At 33.9% G+C, this 17,176-nt stretch overlaps 1 protein-coding gene across 3 annotated transcripts in view; it reads left to right on the plus strand.

Moving 5' to 3' along the window:
* The first annotated feature begins 9,551 nt into the window (after positions 1–9,551).
* Positions 9,552–17,176, plus strand: part of LOC143237844 (clusterin-associated protein 1-like) — a 47,066-nt gene continuing 39,441 nt past the window's right edge. Inside the window, exons 1-2 of one of the 3 annotated variants that reach the window (XM_076477516.1) lie at positions 9,552–9,575; positions 11,626–11,737. In XM_076477516.1, coding sequence (XP_076333631.1) covers positions 11,637–11,737 — 101 coding nt within the window. In that variant the 5' untranslated portion in view covers positions 9,552–9,575; positions 11,626–11,636. Of the gene's footprint in view, positions 9,719–11,625; positions 11,738–17,176 lie in introns of all 3 variants that reach the window. The other 2 variants (XM_076477515.1, XM_076477517.1) reach the window with 2 other exon arrangements.

Here is a 17,176-nt window from a genome sequence, read left to right on the forward strand (position 1 = left end):
TTCCTGGACTACTCCAGCTATGTTACCACCAAGCCCAGTTTCAGAATTTTGCTTACTAGAACAACAACGTTGTCCAATCGATAAACTAATGGATTTTGATGAAAAGGAACTGTGGGAGGCATGTTCGAAATAACTTCTGAAGTTGACAGGTAAGAATTTACTTTGTTGCCCATTTAAAATAAGCAGTTGTAATTACATTAATTAACCTTCAAGTTGAAAGACAAACGATGATAAGAAGTGTCAGCTTCTTCATCTACAGAAGGAAACATGTAAAACAAAGTTACAGAGGAAACAAGAAACCTTATCCAAACTTACAGAAGATTTGGAAAGGCATACCTGCATATTTCACTGTTACGACGGATTCTTCGACACGTGACTAATTTATAGATGCTGTAACAGATGAGGATGTAGCAGTTAGATTGTAACAATGTAGCTGTACAACTAAGAAGTTGAAGATTGAACTTTAATTCATTAAAAACACAGATAAAATCACTAAAGACATCATCTGAAAGATAGGAGTAATGTTATACCCTATATTTTTAACATTTAATTTAGATATATCTTTGATAGAGAAAATTGAACATCGTGATTGTGTCCAGTAACCAGTGAAGTATCCAGTGCATTTAACGTGTAATCATTGAAATATTTCATTCAGTGTCTGTTAGTGAATTAGGCAATGGGAATTAGTGCATCTGTTATTAACTGGTTTATAAGTCAGTCAGCGTGTTTTAATCACTAAGTTAGGGAGGAGGCTCTATGAGTAAATTAAATGTAGAACCATTAACTCAACATTTCAACAGAGCTGTTGTTTGTGAAGGTAGGCCTACAAGTGAACCCAGCTTGTACTGTAACAAAAGTTATTTAAGAAAAAATAATTCTTTATCGTTACTAATAATTCAAAAGAATCTGTCCCATGATGGAACATGTTACATCAATATTGATGTTATACCTTTAGACTAACGTAAAATTTGTGTATTTAAAGTTGAAATTATAGAAGCTAAGATTCTTATTCGTCTAAAAAACACTAATGTATGTAATATTAGTAAGGTATTCATTTGGCTTCGTGTTAAGATATTTGTGGAACATATAGACTGAAAAGCCATCTTCTCCTCCACATCCATGAAATGTTCTTTGTCTGTTTGTTTTTGAATTTCGCACAAAGCTACTCGAGGGCTATCTGTGCTAGCACTCCCTAATTTAGCAGTGTAAGACTAGAGGGAAGGCAGCTAGTCATCACCGCCAACTCTTGGGCTACTCTTTTACCAACGAATAGTGGGATTGACCGTCATATTATAACGCCCTCACGGCTGGGAGGGCGAGCATGTTTGGCGCGACTCGGGCGCGAACCCGCGACCCTCAGATTACGAAGTGCACGCCTTAACGCGCTAGGCCATGCCAGGCCTGTTCTTTGTCCAAAACAATCTTGTATTAATTAATTTATAAAAATTACTTCACATCGAATAATTTGAATTAACTAAGAGATTACAAACATTAATGTAAGTAATCAACGTTCTCTTTTTAATAAACAACAGATTGCACATTGTTATTTTTCCACTCGATTAAAATAAGCATTATTATAAATAAATATTCACAAGCTTGTACCTTTAGTTGTAATTCAACTGCTTTGATAAATTCGTATAGTGATTTCTCGTTACTAAGGGATTAAACTATAAATATTGGAAAAATTATATATGAAAATAAATCGTTTATTTTTTCACACTTTAGCTGTTTCTTTGTGTCGAAAACAAGGGTAAAAGTTAGTTCATTTTAAGACTGATACCTCTTCAGGAGGACATCATGTATAATAAAAACCAAATCTCATATACAGATGGTAACTATAGTTATTGATACACACGTCTTGAATTATAACTGACAACAGTCTAGTATGGCTTTCTAACTACTATTCTATTCTCGACTCGCAATCTGTAACTTATGAGTTTGAATCCCATGATTGAAGATGCTCATCCTTTCAATTGTGGGGCATAATAGTGCGAACGTCAACTTCACTATTCGACTAAAATACTCCAAAAGCTAACATTAGGTGGTATTGACTAGTTTCCTTCCTTTTAGTGTATTACTTCTAAATTAGCAACAGATAAAGGAAACTCGCTCAAGTAGGTTTGAGAAAAACTGAAAAAAGGTAATCTAACCATTTTAGACTATAAAAATATATTCTCTACTTTACTAGGGATTAGAAGTGGATGGACGTGACCTTTTACTTAGCGAGTCAAACTGTTGATTAAAAGGTTTGGAAGGTGTTGCTGCTGAACACGTTTTAGTCTTCCACCTGAGAGTATGTTATAAAAAGCACATTATTCTTTTTAAAGGTCTGATTTAGGCCCTTGTAACGACAGATATTGCAATACTGATTTCTAGTCAGTATTTCCAAAGTTAGATCAGCTATTACAGGTTTATCAACTGGCCATTTACTCCAAGTGTATATAATGTACTAATCAAGTTGAAATTTCCAGCCCTTTCAATTTCTATTTATGCATATATCACTCTTTTTCAATTCTTCCAAATAAATTGATTTTTAATGTATTCTTGGTAAATGTTTCGCGATTGACAAAATGTTGTTTTTTTTTGTGTTTTGAATTTCGCGCAAAGCTACTCGAGGGCTATCTACGCTAGCCGTCCCTAATTTAGCAGTGCAAAACTAGAGGGAAGGCAGCTAGTCATCACCACCCACTGCCAACTCTTGGGCTACTATTTTACCAACGAATAGTGGGATTGACCGTCACATTATAACACCCCCACGACTGAAAGAGTGAGTGTTTGGTGCGACCGGGATTCGAACCCGCGACCTTCGGATTACGAGTCGAATGCCTTAACACACTTGGCCATGCCGGGCCTGAAAAAATGTGGTATGTGGACATATCACGAGTTTTTTATCTTGTTACGGATTTGCTATTATATATTTTAATATCGACGTTTGTATAAGTTAAATTTATATCTGCAAATGCATGCAGCTGACACTATTAGATGTGTTTTGCGAAATTCTTACCTGTTCCTGAAATTTATAAAATATTTTCGAGCATGTATGTTTTACGAAAGCAATAGCATAGTTTTGGGCCAACTGAAATTTCTAGAACTTCGCCTTTACGTTAATAAACCGACGCGCCGAGAGATAATGTGTATTGTTGGTTTGCTGCAGTTGGTATACCATAAACCTCGAACGTTATAATTATGATTAACGCTTATTAATCAGGATATTACAAATATTTAACCAGACACGTTTATTGGTTTTGAACATTACAAAACATTCAACTTCAGTGAATTCACATTGTACATCAATATTTTTACATAAACGTTAAATAGCTTCAGTGATGAAAAATGAGCTTATAAACTGTGTGAGATAAGAGAATGATACAGAGCTGGTTAGCTCCCTGTTCAGTGAATTGTATTTATGTTAGCTCGGAATTAATTCACTCAAGGAAGTTTCAAACGGAAATAACACTTAATATTATTTGTAAGTTTGTAATCCTTTTGTTCGTAAATCATTATTTGTATTAACATTTATAATAACCGTTATTATTTGTTTGTATAATTGTTTGTATATTAAAATATATTTGTATTAAGAAAGAAAACTGTGTGTATCAGTCTTGTTGAAAAATATAAATTTGACGCATCTCTAAGTTCAATTAAGCTCTAAATTTAAATTACAGTTTAACTGGCTTTTAGTTTATTTGAAATCGTAATACGTAACATAATAAACGGAGATAAATTATAATACGCAGCACACTTCTATAGTGATATAAAAAATAATAATTATTATTTTTCACACTGTTATGGTGGCAGAAAACACGTGGTTCAGAAAGATTTCAATACTACTTTATTGTAGCTGCCTTATTAATCTCTTCCCTTTAGTGGGTGACATCTCTGCCTGCAGGGATATTTTCACATAATATGGAATATATGGGTCAACATATTAGCACGATGATATTAGTTGTTGCTACATTATGACTCTGTTTGAAAATAACAGCTGACCAATACTGTCAGGGTCACGTAATGGCGCCAAACACGCTTTTTTACTTCATTTTTCAGCCAGATGACCGATGAGAAGGCATTGATTTTTGAAAATTAACATGCATGGTTCCTCAGAATCAGTCTTAAGAAAAAGAAGACTCGAAATAACATAATCTCTAGTAGAAACGAACACTCCAATGTATGTGTAAAAAATACTTTACCTGCTTTATTAGTAAAACAGACGACTTGAATGTCTACATACACCACTACTTTACCTGCTTTATTAGTAAAACAGACGACTTGAATGTCTACATACACCACTACTTTACCTGCTTTATTAGTAAAACAGACGACTTGAATGTCTACATACACCACTACTTTACCTGCTTTATTAGTAAAACAGACGACCTGAATGTCTACATACACCACTACTTTACCTGCTTTATTAGTAAAACAGACGACTTGAATGTCTACATACACCTCTACTTTACCTGCTTTATTAGTAAAACAGACGACCTGTATGTCTACATACACCACTACTTTACCTGCTTTATTAGTAAAACAGACGACTTGAATGTCTACATACACCACTACTTTACCTGCTTTATTAGTAAAACAGACGACTTCAATGTCTACATACACCACTACTTTGCCTGCATTATTAGTAAAACAGACGACTTGAAAGTCTACATACACCACTACTTTACCTGCTTTATTAGTAAAACAGACGACTTGAATGTCTACATACACCACTACTTTACCTGCTTTATTTGTAAAACAGACGACTTGAATGCCTACATACACCACTACTTTACCTGCTTTATTAGTAAAACAGACGACTTGAATGTCTACAAACACCACTACTTTACCTGCTTTATTAGTAAAACAGACGACTTGAATGTCACAAATGTTTTATTAGTAGAACTGACGACCTCAATCACTACATACAAAACTGCTTTTCCTGCTTTATTAGTAAAACAGACGACTTGAATGCCTACATACACCACTACTTTACCTGCTTTATTAGTAAAACAGACGACTTGAATGTCTACATACACCACTACTTTACCTGCTTTATTAGTAAAACAGACGACTTGAATGTCTACATACACCACTACTTTAACTGCTTTATTAGTAAAACAGACGACTTGAATGTCTACATACACCTCTACTTTACCTGCTTTATTAGTAAAACAGACGACTTGAATGTCTACATACACCACTACTTTAACTGCTTTATTAGTAAAACAGACGACTTGAATGTCACAACTGTTTTATTAGTAGAACTGACGACCTCAATCACTACATACAAAACTGCTTTTCCTGCTTTGTTTCTAAAATAAAAATTTTGTTCATTTTTTAAAGTTCTTTAGGTTTTTTGTTTACAAGCAAAAGGGCTTAATACAGTCATCTAACATAGAAAACCCTCTGACTCCTGAACAAAGCTGATGGTTAGTCTATCTAACACTTATTGTAAAATCCGCTTATCTGAAAATACGAAAAGAGGTCTTTAATGTCGGAGGTTAATCAACACACTAACTAAAACCTTTGCATTTAGAAGATAGAAGAAATAATAAAGGAACGGTAAACAAAATAAAAGTAGAATTCTTTATCCCGCACTCATTTCTCTTCAGAAAAACGAAATAATAACATTAATCACTTTGTACAAAATATCCCAATTTTATACCAGAATTTTTATTTTCCTAGTTGTACTTGTACCGGGAATCTTTTACACCTTAAGTAGAGATATCTTACAAGTCAAATCAATAATTCATATTGTGAAGTCTCCATTTTAACCTTCACTAACTTTCAGCTTTGGTTTGGTTTACTAGAAGCTTATTGACAGTTCAAATACCAGCTGACTATCTCTTGACTATGAGGTTGGGACCGGCATGGCCAGGTGGGTTAAGGCGTTTGACTTGTAATCTCAGGGTCGTGGGTTCGAACCCTGTTGCACCAAACATGCTCGCCCTTTCAGGTGTGTGGGCGCTATAATGTTACGGTCAATCCCACTATTTGTTGGTAAAAAAGTAGCCCAAGAGTTGGCGATGGGTGGTGATGACTAGCTGCCTTTCCTCTAGTCTTACGCACCAAAATTAGGGACGGTTAGCGTAGATAGCCCTCGAGTAGCTTTGCGCGAATTTCAAAACAAACAAACAAACTCTTCAGTATTGAATCTTGCTTTCTGTACGACATTTTGCAATGTTGTTCTCTGTTCATCCATATTAAACTAAGAATGAAATGGAGTTGTAAATACAGTACGATGTAAAACTGTATGGAGTTGTAAATACAGTGCGATGTAAAACTTATGGAGTTGTAAATACAGTACGATGTAAAACTGTATGGAGTTGTAAATACAGTACGATGTAAAACTGTATGGAGTTGTAAATACTAACGATCTAAAATTGTATGGAGTTGTAAATACAGTACGATGCAAAACTGTATGGAGTTGTAAATACAGTGCGATGTAAAACTTATGGAGTTGTAAATACAGTACGATGTAAAACTGTATGGAGTTGTAGTAAATACAGTACGATGTAAAACTGTATGGAGTTGTAAATACAGTACGATGTAAAACTGTATGGAGTTGTAAATACTAACGATCTAAAATTGTATGGAGTTGTAAATACAGTACGATGTAAAACTGTATGGAGTTGTAAATACAGTGCGATGTAAAACTTATGGAGTTGTAGTAAATACAGTACGATGTAAAACTGTATGGAGTTGTAGTAAATACAGTACGATGTAAAACTGTATGGAGTTGTAAATACAGTACGATGTAAAACTGTATGGAGTTGTAAATACAGTGCGATGTAAAACTGTATGGAGTTGTAGTAAATACAGTACGATGTAAAACTGTATGGAGTTGTAAATACAGTGCGATGTAAAACTTATGGAGTTGTAAATACAGTACGATGTAAAACTGTATGGAGTTGTAGTAAATACAGTACGATGTAAAACTGTATGGAGTTGTAGTAAATACAGTACGATGTAAAACTGTATGGAGTTGTAAATACAGTGCGATGTAAAACTGTATGGAGTTGTAGTAAATACAGTACGATGTAAAACTGTATGGAGTTGTAAATACAGTACGATGTAAAACTTATGGAGTTGTAAATACAGTGCGATGTAAAACTGTATGGAGTTGTAGTAAATACAGTACGATGTAAAACTGTATAGAGTTGTAAATACAGTGCGATGTAAAACTTATGGAGTTGTAAATACAGTGCGATGTAAAACTGTATGGAGTTGTAGTAAATACAGTACGATGTAAAACTGTATGGAGTTGTAGTAAATACAGTACGATGTAAAACTGTATGGAGTTGTAAATACTAACGATCTAAAATTGTATGGAGTTGTAAATACAGTACGATGTAAAACTGTATGGAGTTGTAAATACAGTGCGATGTAAAACTTATGGAGTTGTAGTAAATACAGTACGATGTAAAACTGTATGGAGTTGTAGTAAATACAGTACGATGTAAAACTGTATGGAGTTGTAAATACAGTACGATGTAAAACTGTATGGAGTTGTAAATACAGTGCGATGTAAAACTGTATGGAGTTGTAGTAAATACAGTACGATGTAAAACTGTATGGAGTTGTAAATACAGTGCGATGTAAAACTTATGGAGTTGTAGTAAATACAGTACGATGTAAAACTGTATGGAGTTGTAGTAAATACAGTACGATGTAAAACTGTATGGAGTTGTAAATACAGTACAATGTAAAACTGTATGGAGTTGTAGTAAATACAGTACGATGTAAAACTGTATGGAGTTGTAAATACAGTACGATGTAAAACTGTATAGAGTTGTAAATACAGTACGATGTAAAACTGTATGGAGTTGTAAATACAGTACGATGTAAAACTGTTAAGAAAAGAGAATATTCTATTATATTTCCATTTTATGGTACTAATTCTTCCATACCATTACAGAATGTAAATTTCAACACTGTGGTAACGCTTCTCTGATTCGTGAATGAGCCAGGGTGAAATATTTATCATTGTTTAGATATTCCTATATACTTGTACCAAGGGAATGTCATACTGATCAAATTTAAGGTCTGAAATACCTGTCATGGTACACCATGCAGTATCTTAACCATATAAAAAGAAGCTAACAAGGAGCCAGCATACTGTGTCGGTATATGCTAGAAGCACTCCACATATAAATCGTATTAAATTAAAACAGTATTTAACACTATATATGCAAAAACGGCTCGGTTGGGTTGAGAACCTGACGATGACCAAATAAGGTCGAAACGTTGTTCGCTCTTCTATGTAAAATATTTTCTCAACCCAACCGAGCCGTTTTTGCATATATATTTCTCTACAAGTGTGTTTTCTCGACATCACTGCTTTGTATTTAACACTGCATATTAAGTTTTGTTGTCATGCTGCGGTTTAAAACGCGTAGAGGATTGTTAGTAGAGCAGAGAGTTCGCATAAAGGAAGAGATAGAACACCTAAATTCAGTGATATTGATGTTAAGTGTCTTCGTTTATGCAGCCTTTGGGACAGATCACTGCTCTGTGATGTCGAGAAAACCCTCTTGTAGAGAAAAATATAAAAACGGCTTGTTTGGGTTAAGAAAAATTTTTAAGTAGAGGAGCGAACAACGTTTCGACCTTTTCGGTCATCGTTTTACATATATATAGATCACTGATCTGACTGATTAATAAAAATTTGATGTTTCTCCTGTAATTTATCTTCCATTGTTCTTTGAAACCTAATTATTTACTTTGTCCTAACACTTTTGTACAGAAGTTTTGTTTTGAGTTTACTTATTAATGAAATGAATGTTTTGTTTATTTCATGAATTTCGCACAAAGCTACTCGAGGGCTATCTGTGCTAGCCGTCCCTAATTTAGCAGTGTAAGACTAGAGGAAAGCAACTAGTCATCACCACCCACCGCCAACTCTTGGGTTACTCTTTTACCAACGAATAGTGGGATTGACTGTAACATTATAACGCCCCCACGGCTGAAAGGGCAAGCATGTTTGGCGCGACGGGGAGCGAACCCGCGACCCTCAGATTACGAGTCACATACCTTAACACGCTTGGCCTTAACGATAAATATATGTTTTATTACAATTTACAGCATTTATTTTGTTTTGGAATCAAACACAAAGCAATAATATGAGTTACCTGTGCTAGCCGTCCCTAATTTATCAGTGTAAGACTAGAAGGAAGGCAGTTAGTCATCACCACCTACCGCCAACCTTTGAGCTACTCTTTTGCCAACGAATAGTGGAATTGATCGTGACATTATAACGCCCCCACAGCTGAAAGGGTGAGCATGCTTGGCGTGACGGGAACTCGTACCCGGGGCCCTCAGATAACGAATCGAGTACCTTAACCTCCTGACCATGCCGGGCCTCTTTAGCGTTATAAGTCTGCAGACAGGCCGATGTGCCATGGGGAGATAGAACTTTTATACTAAGTAAAAATTTAGAAGTACAATTTATAGCATAGTACAGTGTATATCAGTTTTTGTCCTTGTCGAAGAAAGATTTGCTTTTCCAAAGCGCTTGGTTATAAGCGTTTTCATTTTCATCGTTATGTTTAGTACGACTATTTACCTCGAGAGGGCGAGCTGTCAGAGTAAGGGACGGGTTTCTGTTGGTGATATACGTAAACTTTTGTTTTTATTATAATATCAATTTGAAACTCCAATAATTAAATTTTATAAATATTTTGAAAGGTATTTTATAGTATGTTAAAAATGTCCTACCGAGATCTTCGAAGTGAGTATAAATACAACTGAGCATTTGAGTACTGTTTACAGGATTATACTTTTTTATTGTTTATGTTATACTGTTTAATTTTATTTTATACTTTGAGTTATTTCTCGTAAAGTTTAATGATTATTAATATTATCAACAAAACTGCATAGTACTAACATTTAGATAACCTTTACTATAAGTAATATGAAGAATTGATACAGCTATACAAATGGCTGTAGTCTTAACTCTTACAGCATGGTATCTGCACAGAACTTTTTTTACATGTTTCGTGTTTTTCGTTTTCTGCAACTTACATAGTAAAACCAATAATATAGACATTAATGTTTAAAAATCCATTGCAGTTTTGTTGTAATTGTAAAAATGTAATAATCTGAAATCCTACAAGGAGGTTATGGCTGATGTATAAAAAATTAAAGAAAAAATATTAGTTGAATAAATCATTAAATGAAAATATTACTTAACAAATTTAATAAAATTCAGTTATGAGAAAGAATATTTAGGACTAAAACTTGAAAGTATTTGTGAAATGAAGATTGCTTTGATGTTGTGTTGGTTAAGTAAAAACTATGTAAGTTAGAAAAGTGTTGGATAATCATGAATTTAATTTGTTGTTGATATGTAATCTAAATACAAAACTTGCTACTTTGATAAGACTGAATTACACCATTTCTGTCTTTACTAGGTTGTGTTCTTGTAAAGTATTTCAGAGATCTTTCTGTTAGATTAAATTATGGTTATCATGTTTTGTGTGTTATTTAACATGAGTTTGTGTATTTTTAAAATGTATATGTATTTAGATTTTGTATTAATCTGTTTATATTTAATTTTCTTTCAAAAAGAAACTTGTTGTGTGAGTTAGTCATCAAAAAATACACAAATAATTGACTTTAGGAAAGAGAATTAGCTTTATGAGGTATTTGTAGGACTTGTGATATTGGCCTCTGTGTCTGAGATTAAATTTTCCATTGTACTTTTTGTGGGAACAAGTCTTTAACATAATTGATAGAAAAGATCATTTTGTGACGTAAAACAATTCAAGGTATGTTTGTTGCAGTAGTCAGTTGAAGTAACTACTTGTTTGAAACTTGAATCCTGCTAATTCAGTTGGGTTAGCATTAGTATCAGGACATACTAATTGGGATGTATTATGTGAAGTGTTTGTTTGTTGTACATAACCCCAACTAGAAATAAGTCTCTCCAGTTTGTAGCTTAAAAGAGATTAATTAGAAATAATGAAAAATTTTAATAAACTGTGCACCAGCTTCACAACTTCCTATATATAAATCATTTCATGTGAACAGATAGAGCCAAATAGTATTCTGCATACCTTTAAAATTTTTCTTTTCAGTACAACAACTGTATGGTAACTTTTGTTTGTAACACAAACCACTTGGACATTTTTTATTGGTTGACAAATTTCTAATGTCAGTACAACAACCCTATTGATAGTTTTGTTTGATTAAGTAACTTTTTTAAGCTTTGTATTCAGATGTGTAGTTGTTTTATATGTTATGGATGTTTACATTTAAAATAACTGTTTTAAAATGATGCATCATTTTTTAAAAGTTTCTAAATATTTTTTTAAACATGAATAGATATTTCTAAAATGTTTTATAAATTATTCTAAGCTATTTTTAACTATTAGGCTTTTTAGTATAAGAAATATAAAGATTTCTAAGTTAATATAACAAAGCCAAAGTAATCAAACTAAGGCCATTGGATTAAATCTAGTCTTAATTTAACAGTGAGCATACTCCGCATTATGCCTTGCTCATAACTACAACAAAAATAACTTTTCAGGCCTCAGTCACTCACAAAGACATTGAGAATACTTCTTGTTAGGCCTCACTCAAATAATTTCGAAAATGCAAACTTTGAGGGTGTTCATTGTTTTCCCTGTTTTACAGACTTTACAGAAATGATGAGGGTATTAGGATATCCCAGAATGGTTTCAATGAAAAATTTCTGTAATCCAAATTTTCCACTTGTAGCTGAAGTTCTTAAATGGTTAGTGAAAAGGTAAGAACTGCTGTTTAAAGTATGTAAAGACTTGTTAGGGTAAGTTTTGTTGTAGTGCTGTCAGAATAGGAAACACTTATTGTGGTTTATCTTAAACTATCTGTTGAATAATGCATGCGTGTTTGTGACTGAGTCTACATTAATTAGTGAAATTTCTGCTTCAAACTCTCTTAAGGGCTATTATTTCCTTTTTAATTATATTTATTTATGTGTATTTTAAAACATTAGATTTAACTTCAGAAGGATGTCTAAGTTTAAGTGTCCTGTTATGTAATATGTAGGTTATATTATCAGACTTAATAGGAAAAAATGAAGTATGTATATCCTTTCACATTATCTCTAATTTGTAAAGAAAATAGAACACTTGGAAATATTTTTATTGTGAACAGAAAGAAAAAATCACTAAATGAATATATGAGAGTAGTGTACTGGTATTATTACAAAATTATTATGAACAATTATTTGTGAGAATCACAAAGTTATGATTACTGGCTTGTGCTTATATTCAGTTGGTACATTCTTCAGGTGTAGTTAAAAGGAACACACAACATAGAAGTGCCCTCTAGTGGCACAGCAGACTTCCACCACTAAAACTGGGTTTTGATACTCATGGTGGGCAGAGCACAGATAGCCCACTGAAGCACTTTTATTTAATGTAAATCTGCATAACTTGAAATTGGAACTTTTAATAATAAATATTATTAATTCTGAAACAGTTCCTCCTTCTAATTTGTCACTTCTAGTAAGGGTATTATAAAATGTAGAATAGACTATACATAAAACATATTTTACTGTTTTTACTACCAGAAAATCTATATTTTTTAACTTTTTTTCACATTGAACCTCACAACATCTGTAGTCACCCCCTTACCTAAAAAATAAAATACATTCAACTCTAAGTATGTTTTGAAACCTAACACAAATTGTCATATCAATGATAAAAGTGTGTGGACCCTTGCTAATGGACAGATACCTTCTTGGTGGTTTTATCTGTTTTTTCAGCCTTGACTAACCAACAGTCACTTTGTAAGTGTTTGGAGGAAAAGTTGCTGTTTTAAGGTTTTTGTATGTCAGGTAATGCCCTTGAACATCAGATGGTTAAACTTCCTAAAATCAATACATAATTTTAAATTACCACCCCTTATAGGAACTGACTTCACTCTATAGCATAAGGACTAAACTATCTTTTATAATTCTTTGTTTTATGACTACTCTGTTACTTGTTAATACCATTTCATGTTTACTTTATTGGTACAGTCACTTTCTCTTGCAAATACTAACTCTTATTTTAATGGTCATTACTTGTGGTTAGTTTCTATATATATTATCCCAGTCAATTTGACATTTGCACATGTCTTAGTAAAACACCTTTTACCTGCACAACCAGTGTCACATGTTTATTCATTACCATTTTATAGATGCTGTTGTTTTATTTACACATTACACAATATATATGACTCATCCAGCATAACTGTTTCATTTATTCAATCTTCTACTTTAGTTTTCTTAACATTTAGTTTCTTTTGTAACCTCAATTAATACTCCTGTTGCCTAATCTAGATGTAGGGTCACCGAGGGCCTTCATACTGCTGTGATTCATTACATAGTCAACACAAGCACCACAGTAGTAACACTGTAAACATTGTCTACACAAGCACAGTAGTAACATTGGTAACATTGCCTACACAAGCACCATAGTAGTAACATTGGTAACATTGTCTACACAAGCACCACAGTAGTAACATTGGTAACATAAGCAATATAGTAGTAGCATTAGTAACTTAGACAACACAAGCAATACAGTAGTAACATTGTAAACATTGTCTACACAAGCACCACAGTAGTAACATTGGTAACATTGTCTACACAAGCACCACAGTAGTAACATAAGCAATATAGTAGTAGCATTAGTAACTTAGACAACACAAGCAATACAGTAGTAACATAGAAATCACCTAGCCAAGTAGTGCTACTGTTGGAGTATTCATTCTACCACCTCGTCTTGAGATCCATCTGTTTCCAGACACATATCTTCAAGGTCAGGAGTTCCAGAGTATTTGCATAGAAGACAAGTCTACTCTCTATATCAGTGTTCTCAAATTCCTTGCAGTACACTGAGCAGTGGGTCAAGGTCTGTCTCTCATGAAGGTCAAAATTGCCATGATATTTTCCAATAATTCCATGGTTGTTACCTCAGACTTCTCATCAAAGAGGCACACATTTTCAAAACCTTTGTGTTTGGGCGTTGGATCTTCTCTACTGGGCTCATTCTCCTCATATCAGTCTTATAGCATCTCATGTTCAAGGATTGATGAATTTAATTGCATAACACTTGTCTCAACCCAACTGGATTGTTATGATGGAATGTACATTGCATAGCAAGGTTTTTCAATGGGTTAGATTCTCAACTGCAGCTGTTTTGGCTTCCAATACCTCATCCTCCAGGATTAGCAGTAGATCTATTCAGTCAGTTCTGGAAAGGTTTATGTTTGTATGCCTTTCCCCAATTTGACTTTTGCTCCAGGTTCTGACTATGTTCATTCCACTCCTTGTCAAATACTTTTGGTTGCACCATATTGACCATCTCAAAAATTTTTTTGCATTTTCAATATCTGCAGGTATTTCTATCTACCTCTTCTTGTACATGATTTGGGGACCTCCAATAGAAGGTTCTGTGCTTTCAGTTTACCTCCTCTAGGATATGAACATCCATCCATGTATTTGACTTGCGTGGTGACCTGTGAAGGGAAGGAGAGCATCCTTGTAGTGAGGCATCCAACCTGAATATGCCACTTTGACCTCAAATTCCTGTAGACAGGCAACCTTGGAGTGGCTTCCCATGTTCATTCAGCTGGTCTTATTTGGCTAGGGTCAACTGAATACCAGTGTTAGATGTTCCCATCAGGTGTTGTGTACACTGTATCTGATGCTGATCATGGATATAGTGCTCATGAAACCCTGGTATTGCTGCAGTGTCCTTGTTTTGCATTGTAGCATATCCCCTCATAAGACTCCATGTGGCACTGAATCTTTCTTTTCACATTATGGATCATCTAAATCCAAATAAAATAATATTGGTGGACACACGTCATGAAGATTGTGAACAGCTGTCTTCACTTCCTTCTTCACCTATACCTCATTTTCTCATACTACATTTTTTGTTAGACAAATCTTTAAGTTAAATGTCTTATATTTTATTCAGAAGGAATGAGAGGGCTTTCTGGCTCTCTTAAGTCAGTCAAGCTTTGCTTTAGGGACATCCACTCCAAAACACTGAACTCCTTTTGAATTCAAAACCTATTGGGGATATGCCAATTGAGGTTACTCCCTATCCTACTTTGAATTCCTCATGAGTTGTTGTTGAGAGGGATTATAAGAACATTCCTGAGTCAAAGATCCTTGCTGGTTTCTTCATCCAAGGAATTTTTGCAGTGAGACATGTACACTCACAAGGACAGAATTATGCTGCCAACCAATGTTCAAATTTTTATGTTTACATCACCACATCCACCTGCAGCTATCCGAATTGTAAGGTATGGCCATATATTCTAAACCTTCTCAGACATTTTCAAATTAGTATCTCTAATTTGTAAAGAAAATAGAACACTTGGAAATATTTTTATTGTGAACAGAAAGAAAAAATCACTAAATGAATATATGAGAGTAGTGTACTGGTATTATTACAAAATTATTATGAACAATTATTTGTGAGAATCACAAAGTTATGATTACTGGCTTGTGCTTATATTCAGTTGGTACATTCTTCAGGTGTAGTTAAAAGGAACACACAACATAGAAGTGCCCTCTAGTGGCACAGCAGACTTCCACCACTAAAAACTGGGTTTTGATACTCATGGTGGGCAGAGCACAGATAGCCCACTGAAGCACTTTTATTTAATGTAAATCTGCATAACTTGAAATTGGAACTTTTAATAATAAATATTATTAATTCTGAAACAGTTCCTCCTTCTAATTTGTCACTTCTAGTAAGGGTATTATAAAATGTAGAATAGACTATACATAAAACATATTTTACTGTTTTTACTACCAGAAAATCTATATTTTTTAACTTTTTTTCACATTGAACCTCACAACATCTGTAGTCACCCCCTTACCTAAAAAATAAAATACATTCAACTCTAAGTATGTTTTGAAACCTAACACAAATTGTCATATCAATGATAAAAGTGTGTGGACCCTTGCTAATGGACAGATACCTTCTTGGTGGTTTTATCTGTTTTTTCAGCCTTGACTAACCAACAGTCACTTTGTAAGTGTTTGGAGGAAAAGTTGCTGTTTTAAGGTTTTTTGTATGTCAGGTAATGCCCTTGAACATCAGATGGTTAAACTTCCTAAAATCAATACATAATTTTAAATTACCACCCCTTATAGGAACTGACTTCACTCTATAGCATAAGGACTAAACTATCTTTTATAATTCTTTGTTTTATGACTACTCTGTTACTTGTTAATACCATTTCATGTTTACTTTATTGGTACAGTCACTTTCTCTTGCAAATACTAACTCTTATTTTAATGGTCATTACTTGTGGTTAGTTTCTATATATATTATCCCAGTCAATTTGACATTTGCACATGTCTTAGTAAAACACCTTTTACCTGCACAACCAGTGTCACATGTTTATTCATTACCATTTTATAGATGCTGTTGTTTTATTTACACATTACACAATATATATGACTCATCCAGCATAACTGTTTCATTTATTCAATCTTCTACTTTAGTTTTCTTAACATTTAGTTTCTTTTGTAACCTCAATTAATACTCCTGTTGCCTAATCTAGATGTAGGGTCACCCGAGGGGCCTTCATACTGCTGTGATTCATTACATAGTCAACACAAGCACCACAGTAGTAACACTGTAAACATTGTCTACACAAGCACAGTAGTAACATTGGTAACATTGCCTACACAAGCACCATAGTAGTAACATTGGTAACATTGTCTACACAAGCACCACAGTAGTAACATTGGTAACATAAGCAATATAGTAGTAGCATTAGTAACTTAGACAACACAAGCAATACAGTAGTAACATTGTAAACATTGTCTACACAAGCACCACAGTAGTAACATTGGTAACATTGTCTACACAAGCACCACAGTAGTAACATAAGCAATATAGTAGTAGCATTAGTAACTTAGACAACACAAGCAATACAGTAGTAACATAGAAATCACCTAGCCAAGTAGTGCTACTGTTGGAGTATTCATTCTACCACCTCGTCTTGAGATCCATCTGTTTCCAGACACATATCTTCAAGGTCAGGAGTTCCAGAGTATTTGCATAGAAGACAAGTCTACTCTCTATATCAGTGTTCTCAAATTCCTTGCAGTACACTGAGCAGTGGGTCAAGGTCTGTCTCTCATGAAGGTCAAAATTGCCATGATATTTTCCAATAATTCCATGGTTGTTAC

Source organism: Tachypleus tridentatus, chromosome 13 (genome assembly GCF_004210375.1).
Source record: "Tachypleus tridentatus isolate NWPU-2018 chromosome 13, ASM421037v1, whole genome shotgun sequence".
NCBI classification, from domain to species: Eukaryota; Metazoa; Arthropoda; class Merostomata; order Xiphosura; family Limulidae; genus Tachypleus; species Tachypleus tridentatus.